The following is a 10496-nucleotide window of genomic DNA, read 5'->3' as shown; positions in this document are numbered from 1 at the left end:
TTCACTCTTGTCACCCAGCCTGGAGTACAATGGCAAGATCTCTGCTCACTGCAGCCTTTGCCTCCTGGGTTCAAGTTATTCTCCTCTCTCTGCCTCCTGAGTAGCTGAGACTACAAGCATGTGCCACCACACCGAGCTAATTTTATATTTTTAGTTGTGACAGGGTTTCACCATTTTGACCAGGCTAGTCTCGGACTCCTGACCTCAGGTGATCTATTATCTGCCTTGCCTCCCAAAGTGCTGGGATTACAGGTGTGACCCACCACACCTGGCTCACCCACACCTCTTGGTCATTAGCATTCTACTCTCTACTTATATGAGATCAGGTTTTTTAGATTTCATATATGAATGAGATCATGCAGTGTTTATCTTTGTGTGTTTGGCTTATGTCATTTAACATAATGTTCTCCAGGTTCATCCATGTTGTCACAAATGACAGATTTCATTGTCTTTTATGGCTGAATAATGTGTGTATATATAGCACATTTTCTTTATTCATCTATTGATGAATGCTTAGGTTGTTTTTATGTCTTGGCTATTGTGAATAGTGCTGCAAATAAACGTGAGTGCAGGTATCTCTTTGAAATATGATTTCATTTTCTTTGGATATATTTGCAGTAATGGGATTGCTGGATTGCTCAAAACTTTTTACTAAGATAATCACTAGACTCATTAAAAGTACCAAAATAAATTGTCTGAAGGAAGTTATCTGTATCCTGCTATTCATCGTAGATTATATCCCTGTGGCCATTAAGGTCTGTTTTATAATTTGAGCAAGCTTCAGACTTTAAAGTCTTCACCAAGCTACAACTTTTTGCTTTTAATCTCTGTAGTTCAGCTATATTCACTCTGGCTACAAAAGTTTCATATTCCTATTTATGTTCACTTTTTTTGGATGTGGGCTTTGTAAATATTTTAAAGAAAAATATTGGGACTATTCTTTGGCACTATGACTCTGAAATAGCTGTTCCCTTAGCACAGAACCGTGCATTTGTTAGACATAGGGTGAAGACTTGCGGAGTGAATTGTAAAGCCCTGTATTCTCAATCCAGAAGGCACTCGGACTGCCCATCCCATTTTGCAGACAGAGAAACTAGAAAATCTAGGAAGTCTGAGACATGCATGTGAGAACTGGGATCACTCCAGAACTGTGCTGTTGCAGCAGGTGTGCTAGAACCAGGCTCAGTCGGTTGCCTTAGTGAGCCACATCCGTTTTCTCTGCCTCACCACCCAGCATTGCATTTCTTCAGCCTGTTTTTCTGGTCCTCACGGTGGGGATGTAATCGTCACATAGGATACTGTAGTTCACAAAGTCCATGGAATGGCAGTGTGAGTTACTTAAAGCTTCTGTGGTTATTACTGAAAGCATTTCTGCCTGAGGTGATTCTGTCCTGTTGCTTTCTCCTGCAGGGTGTGGTTGGTGGTGTCATGATTGTCACTCCTAACAACATCATGTTTGACCCTCATAAGTCCGATCCTCTGGTTATTGAAAATGGGTGTGAGGAGTATGGCCTCATATGCCCCATGGAAGAGGTTGTTTCCATTGCGCTCTACAACGACATTTCTCACATGAAGATCAAAGATGCCTTGCCATCGTAAGACATTTCTTTGTTTACCAGGATGAAAGGGGTGTTGAGAGAATTAAACGTAGCTTAAAAATGAGAGCATTTGCATGATTGAGGGATTGTGTAGAAGGAATTTCGAAGGTGGAAGATTTGTGCACTGAAGACAATGAGAAAAATGAGAAGAAATGAAAAGAGTAAAGTCAGTGATGGGAAAAGTTGAACATGTAAAGATTAAAGGAGAAAAACAAAGCAGCATGTAAAAATAGTATTTGTTTGGCTTATTTTTTTAAAAAGCAGTGCATGTTCTTAATGAAATTGTGAAGAAATGGCATTTCTCTGAAAGAAGTTTATCCAATTACCAATAAGAGAATAATGTTTTCTTCTGGGTTTAATTAAGGAGAGTTATGTTTGTCTTTATTTAACTTCTAGAAAGGCAGTCTCCCTGCCTCATGTCCTCCCTCAGTCCTGCTTGGAGAGAGGTTTGGGTGGACAGTGTAGTAGTAGCTGCCTCCACATGCTGTTAAGAGGGAGTAATACCCGTTTGCTTTTTCTCTCAGATATAGATGAATATAACTTCACTCCTGATAACTTTTGCCTTATGCTTGATTTATTGTAAAAAAAAGAAAGGGAAGCTCCCCAGGAAAAAAGAGTTAAGAAAGAGCTCAGAGAATCAATTAACTTATACAGATAATCTGATTTTTACTATCCTTTTGCTCTAGTGTGTGTTTCTCTATAAAAACCAGCAGTAAAAATCTTTAAAAACCTTCAGTGATGGGAAGGTACAGCCAAAGCAGTAGGTCCTAAGAGTACAAACGGAAACTAGCCCTTGGGGCTCATATGAAAAAAAAAAAGGTTACTGGGGAGCTAACCCAGACACAAAATCCCTGGGGGTTTATGCCAGGAGATTCCCCTGGACTCCTACAGTCATTAGAATCTGATCCACTCAGCCCTTCTCCAATCCCAAGCCACTGATGAGCATGGACACTAAAGTAGTTTCCAACTTTTGCTACCCAAAGTATCTAAATGGGTGGCCAAACAAATAGGGGCATTCCTTACTGAAATATAGCTCCTAATGAAGTAATACCATTGCACATCTTCAGCCTAGGATATTATGTATTCTCTTGAATGATAGAAGATACATCTTTATATAAAAATTAATCTCAATGTGAGATTATGTTTAATGATCTAGATTAAAAGGGATAACACCATGATTACAGGAAAAGAGCAGAGTTAAGAATTGGCTCCTAATTTGTTGAAATTATTTCAGGTTTGCACATTGATTCCTGCCTTGGATGCAGGTATATAAAGGATATCTAGTCTAATGAACAAGAATGTGTGAGAATCAGTGTGAAATGAACTTTGTATTCTCTTCAGAATTTCACAAATTGTTTAAAAGTTAAAAATTACTTAAAACGTCATTATTACCAAAAGTTTAATGATAAAACAATAAGTGCAAATTATCCAGTGGCAATGTGCAATAGTTTTTAAAAGTGGATGGGGTAAAACCCCTACATCCTCACCTTCATGGGGGGTGTGTTAGAGATAGAGAGAGAGCGTAGGACATTTTATAGCTCCAGCTGTCACAGCAAGTAGGAACGGAACAACTGATAGGATTATTGATCATCATTAGGTACCTGGTTAAGTCTAGAAAGCGTTAATTAACAAAATAGCTAGTTGGCACCATTATGTACTTTGATGCAAAGTGCTTGGCAGCTGCACTGCAAAAAAAGCAGATGTTGAAATTAATCTCAAATAGAGAATTGGCAGTTTGGATTCAGAGAAAGAAGAAAGGGGTAGACAAGGTAATCTAGAAAGCTAATTAGAGTGCAGTTGAAGGTATTTGTGTGGGGGTCGAGCTAGATGGAGAAGGGGCTTGGATGTTTAGGGAAGAAAGTTTTGGTTATTAATCAAGTATGTGGAAAGTTGGGTTTCTTTGTTGCAGGACTTCATGTAGCCTTTAATATGCCAAATTAAGTTTTGAATTCCAATAGGGAGATTATGCTACATTTCTAGGATGAAAGCATTTTTAACATCTCCTGGGTTGCTAGTGTTGGGTAGAACATTTTGTGTATGCAAGTTCCTGCGGAACAGAGATTCTGTCACAATTGTATTTCAGAGTATAGCACTTAGGGGCTCAATGAATGCTTATTAAATTGAAATGAATTATAAATTATGATGGCTTTTTAAAGCATTTGTTGGAGCCAAACAATTATGTAGCCTTTTGTTTTCTGTTGGAAAAAGCATGAACCTTTCATGCAGATGATTTATAAAATCACTTTGGGGAGACAGTCCTTTGAATCTTCAGAACTTCCTGGTACTTTGTTGCTTTATTGTCATAACCACTTATTTCAAAACCAAAATAGCAGAAAAGGTTTATCTAAAGATGATCTCCTTTTTAGAAAATATTATTATTTCTGAAATTGAAATGTTATTCTTTAAAAGGGTTTTTATATCTCTGCATTTCAACCCAGTAATGGCACTACCAATAGTAGTGGTAAGTGGATGTGTTTACTTACTCAAGATATTTCCAAGCATATCTTTTTCTTACATATATTTTAAATTATTACTATTTTTATTTATTTCCAACTTTTATTTAAAGTTCAGGGGTACATGTGAAGGATGTGCAGGTTTGTTACATAGGCATGTGCTGCTCTCTAGCCATATTTTTTAAAGTATATTTCTTGATCATTTATTTTACACTTGGGAGAGCATGTTTAATCAATATTTTTATGTAATTTCAATCTGAGTAGTAAAGCATCTGTTATTAAGGAAAAATAATTGATTGCATCCCAGGATAATATGTTTTAGCTGATAAACAAGCTGCACCATTGCTATAAAGTAAAGCAATATTGTTATAAAATCAAAGAAATATTTACTTAAGAAATTTAAGTATTATACATAAGAGCTTTTGTGGTAAGATTCACTTTTCTATACATTTTTAAATTATAAAATGGAGGAGCAACTGCCATATACCCACAATAATAGTGGAAGTATCCTCTTCCATCTCCTTTGGGAGTAGAGGGCTGTCGGTGATTAGAAGCATCAGATCCTAAGCCATGAAACCCAGAATCAGAGTTCAAGGTCAGTAAATTTATATGAAGCAGTTGAGTAGCTACTAAGTCAGTGAGCCTTTCAGAATTAATGTAGTTGTTTTCTATACTATTTTATAAAAAGGAAAAGTTGCATATTTAAGGAATTTTAGACATTGGTACTAAAATATTTCCTCCCCTTTATCCTTTCCTTCATGAAAGTCAAAACATTATTTCATATTTAGAATTCTTATGGGTGACATCTTCATGTTCACGTATAACTTCCAAATCCATCACGTGCTTCCAGTAGGACATCCATCTCTCATGGTTCATTCTTTCACTGTTTCCTTTAGTTGACTTAGTTTCATTTTGAAATCAATTTCTTGATTTTATTTTTTTTATTCTGAAATCATTTAAACAGATTTAAGTTGTGGCATATTTATGTGTTGATTTTTGGTTGGATTTCTGTTTTGTTTTATGCCTTTCCTCCATTTTGTTTTTGATTTTATTTTTAACATTCCATGTGCACCCACCATTTCTCCCCCAACAGTGACCTACCTCAGGATCTTTGTCCTCTGTACAGGCCTGGAGAATGGGAAGACCTGGCGTCAGAAAAGGATATCAACCCATTCAGTAAGTTCAAATCTATCAACAAGGAAAAACGACAGCAGAATGGAGAGAGAAGCATGACTTTGGATTCTAGACCAACAGGACCTTTGGAGAAGTCCACAGAACATACACCTACAAAGCCCTCAGGTGTCTCTGTGTCAGAGAAATTAAAGAAACTAGAATCCTCTAGGGAGACATCCAGTAGCTCTCCCACAGTGACTAAGCTCAGCAAGGAGCCTTCCGACACTTCTGCTGCATTTGAATCTACAGCCAAAGAAAACTCCTTTCTAGGGGAAGATGAGGACTTTGTTGACTTGGAAGAACTTTCTTCTCATACTGATGGTGGAATGGACAAAAAAGACACCTTGAAGGAGTGCCTTTCTCTTGACCCAGAGGAACGAAAGAAGGCTGAGTCACAAATTAACAATTCTGCCATGGAAATGCAGGTTCAGTCTGCTCTACACTTTTTGGGAACAGAGAATGATGTTGAACTGAAGGGAGCACTAGATTTAGAAACCTGTGAGAAGCAAGATATAATGCCAGAAGTGGACAAGCAGTCTGGTTCACCAGAAAGCCAAGTAGAAAACACACTGAACATACATGAAGATCTAGATAAAGTTAAACTCATTGAATATTACCTAAATAAAAACAAAGAAGGGTCACAGGTAACTGAAAATATGCAGAAAACAGAATTAAGTGATGGAAAAAGCATTGAACCAGGGGGAATAGATATTACCCTTAGTAGTTCTCTTTCTCAGGCAGGTGATCTCCTAACTGAGGGCAATAAAGAGCCAGATAAGACCTGGGTGAAAGAGAGAGAGCCCCTCTTGGTAAAACTAAACTCTTCTACAGAAGAAAATGTGATTAAAGAGGCTCTAGACTCCTCTTTGAAATCTACTCTGGACAACAGCTGTCAAGGTGCACAAATGGATAATAAATCTGAAGTTCAGTTGTGGCTGTTAAAGAGAATTCAGGTACCCATTGAAGGTAAGTTGTTTTTCTTTAATGCCTTTATATTCTGTTGCATGATTGTGTTTCTAAAATTTGTACGTGTAATACTCAAGTTAGTACAGTTATTTGAAAACAATGTTTTCTCAACAGAGTTTATCTTTGCTGATAAAAATAATTGGGGAGAACATTTACAAGATATCTATTTTGGAACTTGAGCTATGACATATCTCTAGATACCTACTTCAAAAGTAGTATACTTTTAATCTTTCAAGTTATTTTTCTTTTTTACCATTATTTTCTAAATCTAGAGGACTTTAAATAGTTTTTGAAGAGATCTCAATTCTAAACTAAATTGCATTATGTTATAATTGGGTTCTCAGTAGCATTCATTAATATATATTCCTGTAAATTGTCCCAATTCTCCATTGTTTGCTATTCTGTTGGTTTTTATACTTAGTATGTAGCAACTCATGGGATGTAACTCAGTGTGAAACAGCCAAGGCTTTGTCTTTTTGTGCTAAAGAAGACTTGAAAAATGTATTAGTCCTGATAGTATGTAGTTTTAGTATGTTTCTGCAATGTTTTGAACAAGAGAGGATCACTATTCATTTTAAGTTGAAAAGTTCTGCTATTACCAATATTGTCAGTATTGAGGAAGAGTTGTTTCATGTGTGATTCAGATATACTTCCTTCAAAAGAAGAAAAAAGCAAGACCCCACCCATGTTCCTGTGCATCAGAGTGGGAAAACCAATGAGAAAATCCTTTGCCACTCACACTGCAGCCATGGTCCAGCAGTACGGCAAACGAAGAAAGCAGCCAGAGTACTGGTTTGCTGTTCCCCGGGAGAGGTGAGTATGGGCTGTGATGGAAAGCCTGTGGGTTTGTTAGATTTGGATTGCATTTTGAGATTCTTTATCTTAAAATACTTTTCTTCTTGAATAAAAGCTTTCTCTGAATTGTAGATTTTAGAATTCTAGAAGGAATTTATTTATTTATTTGTTTGTTTGTTTGTTTGAGATAGAGTTTCACTCTTGTTGCCCAGGCTGGAGTGCAGTGGTGTGATCTCTGCTTACCACAACCTCCGCTTCCCAGGTTCAAGTGATTCTTCTGCCTCAGCCTCCCAAGTTAGCGGGGGGTTACTGGCATGCACCACCATGCCCGTAATTTTTAGTAGAGGCAGGGTTTCTCCATGTTGGTCAGGCTGGTCTTGAACTCCCAACCTCAGGTGATCCACCTGCCTCAACCTCCCAAAGGATATTATTTAAAGTGGCCTTCTGCTAAAGGGTGGTTTTAATATAGCAAATATGGAGTTATCATAGATACTATGTCCTGAACTGCTTTCATAACTTTCTACCCAGTTGATTTTTAAATGAAAGAAGAATTTGATATTCTCAAGTACCAGTCATTAGAAGTGCTCTTCCATTGAGGATAAAGGAATACCATGGAGCAGATCCAAACGCCTCTTAAGTGCAATAAAGAGGCAGGATTATAATTTTTCAAGTGCTTACAATTCTAGGGAATGAAAGATGTGTTGGCCTCATGGAGGAAATATCTGTAGCTCAGCAGCATAAGAAATGTGATACTCTGGATAGGTTCAAGAGGCTGTATACCCCTAGAAAAAAATTACATTTTTAAATCATCAAAGAAGATATCTTATTGGTTATGTGGCGGTCTAGCATAGGAGGGATAGCAGCATAGAAATTCTTCAACAGTGTATCACTGAGGATGTCTTTATAATAAAAATAATTAGGGAATATTCTGTTTAGAAAACAATTAAATGCTTTTCTTTTATATATGTAGTAGAATAAAAATGTCTTTATAAAGTCCTTGCAATTCGTTTTCAACACTGTTACAACCATGCATCTTCATCTAGGCAGACCTTTTGGCTAAACACACCTGCCAAGAGCAAATACACTCAGCAAGCTTCCTGGCATGAATTCTCAGTAAACAAAGTTAAATTCTAAGCACGGGTGCACCTTCTGGCTGATTATTACCTACAATGATAATTCTCATCAGGAGAGTTGTCTTATTTTAATAAATTATACTTTAATATGAAAAATAATAGGCTTTTTGTTAATGAATTTGCTAATAGCTTTTCCCTGTCTTAGACACAAACCCACGTTAACACAGACATTAAACATAACTTGTTTCACATTTATGTAGTATATTCCTTCACCTGTACCTGCAGCCTCCACAGTGTCTCCTGAAAACTTTAGGGATATCGAGGAAAATGGGGAGAAAATGTGTGTCTTTTGTTATATTATTTTAAAATATTCAATAGAAGCAGTGAAGATTTCTGAAGCTCTGTTAAAATTGGAGTCCTAGAATTAGAATTTCACAGCTGAATAATACCTAAGAGATTTAGGCCCGTTTTTGTATTTCTAGGTGAGGAAAACAAAGCACTGAAACTTTCAGTCACATTGTGGGTTGTGTGGACTTGCATCATCTATCAGAAAAAATTACCTATCATATATATCACTTTTTCTCTGGGAAAATGTATTGTTTATAATATAAGAAAATTGTGTTTTTTTTCAATTGTGTTATCTTTAATGGGACTATCCGCACCAAGGACTCTTGTAGAATAATTGAAGCAATCCCACACATGTAATTATTTTACTGTTGGTTTTAAACGCAAAAAAAACTTTAATGCTAAAATAATTCTTCTCTTTGACTTCTTGTACCACTTCAAATGGTTTTTGTGAGCTTTTAAAAGTAGGTCACTTGTGGGATTCTATTCTATTGTATTGTATAGTGTCCATTACTTGTTTATCTCTGGGTAGCAAATAACCTGAAATACTTAGTTTTCTTTCTTGAACCAATTATGAATCAATTATGATTTTCTTGGACACATTGTATTATACTGTGTTAATAATAGATTTTTTGTGTAGATGTTAGGAAATTTTTTTGTGGCAATTGCTGCTTCATGTATTTCCATGTCTACATTTTAGTTTAAGTTGGGGGAATCCACATTTTAGTTTAAGTTGGGGGAAGATGAATCAGTCCTATGGTTAATTCTCATTCAGACCTCCATAATATGAAGTGTTTATTTTTGTTTCTAATTCATGGAAATCTTCAGGACTTAAGGCTCAACTGAAGTCCTTAAGTGGGAGCTAAGAAGTGGCATGCACAGCTTTTGTCACTTCAGTTATAATTTCTGGATTCCCTCACTACAGCAAACTGAATGTTTCTGCTTGCCTTTCTGTCTAATGGATCCATCCATCCATTGGCGTTTCAGTTGCAGAGTGAAGCCACCCTAGGAGTGGGTTACAGTGTCCTTTTCATAGACCTTATAGATATGACAACTTGTTTTGTTTAGGCAGGTCTCTCTGACTTATCCACTGCTTTGAAGCAACTTGTCACAGGAACATTAAATTTTGATGGTGAACTTCACAAATGTTTGTTTCACTATTTCTCTCTATTGTTCCTAATACTTTTTAAAAATACTTACCTTTTCCTTTATTGTTATTACTACTAAAAAGTTAATGACCAAATCACTCCTTCTTGGTTTACAGTGTACCCTATGTCTTTCCCAACTCCATCATTGAATGAATAATCTACCAAATAAGACCACAGAGAGGGTGGGGCAGGCAGGGGCAGAGGGTGGTAAGGACAGCAATGATGGAAACCTTGCGTAGTCTCTGTTAATCTCCTTTGTTTTGGGTGGGTGTTTTTTCTGTAGCAATTCTTATTAAATTTTAGATACTAGAAATTAGAGATGTGAAGTAATTAAAAACTACCTAAATACGTAATAGTTTTATTTACCTTGGTAGAAGTTGGTAGATCTGAGACCTCCATGAATCCAGGAAAGCCAGAAGTTTCTTCTTGCACACCTGTAGACTACGACTTGAAACATACTCAGGTTCACTGGGAATTAAATACTTGTCAACCCTATGTACCCCCTGTCTCCACTGCAGCTTGCAAAATCAGGTACTTCTCTTGAGATAGCTGAAGATAATAGTGGTGTGCTGGGGAGATTTACAGTTTCCAAAACTCCACTTATAAACCTGAGAGATGGCTGGGCACAGTGGCTCAGGCCTGTAATGCCAGCACTTTGGGAGGCTGAAGCAGGTGGATCACAAGGTCAGGAGTTCAAGACCAGCCTGGCCAATATGGTAAAACCCCATATCTACTAAAAATACAAAAATTAGCCCGGTGTGGTGGTGGGCATCTGTAGTCCCAGCTACTTGGGAGGCTGAGGCAGGAGAAGCGCCTGAACCTGGGAGGGAGAGATTGCAGTGAGCCGAGATCACAGTACTGCACTCCAGCCTGGGTGACAGAGTGATACTCCATCAGAAAGAAAAAAAGAGAGGGAGAAAGAGAGAGAGAGAGGGAGAGAGAAGA

At 37.2% G+C, this 10496-nt stretch overlaps 1 protein-coding gene across 5 annotated transcripts in view; it reads left to right on the top strand.

Annotated features, from left to right (window-relative positions):
- Positions 1 to 10496, top strand: part of NCOA7 (nuclear receptor coactivator 7) — a 157590-nt gene that overhangs the window by 100637 nt on the left and 46457 nt on the right. For 3 of the 5 annotated variants that reach the window (XM_017533335.2, XM_017533337.2, XM_017533336.2), the window contains exons 8-10: positions 1411 to 1595; positions 5145 to 6190; positions 6835 to 7003. In XM_017533335.2, coding sequence (XP_017388824.1) covers positions 1411 to 1595; positions 5145 to 6190; positions 6835 to 7003 — 1400 coding nt within the window. The remainder of the gene's footprint in view (positions 1 to 1410; positions 1596 to 5144; positions 6191 to 6834; positions 7004 to 10496) is intronic. The other 2 variants (XM_017533340.2, XM_017533339.2) reach the window with 2 other exon arrangements.

This window comes from Cebus imitator, unplaced genomic scaffold, assembly GCF_001604975.1.
Source record: "Cebus imitator isolate Cc_AM_T3 unplaced genomic scaffold, Cebus_imitator-1.0 Scaffold81, whole genome shotgun sequence".
In the NCBI taxonomy this organism is placed as follows: domain Eukaryota; kingdom Metazoa; phylum Chordata; class Mammalia; order Primates; family Cebidae; genus Cebus; species Cebus imitator.
The sequence above is the reverse complement of the archived record's forward strand: the minus strand, read 5'-3'. Positions and strand labels throughout refer to the sequence as shown.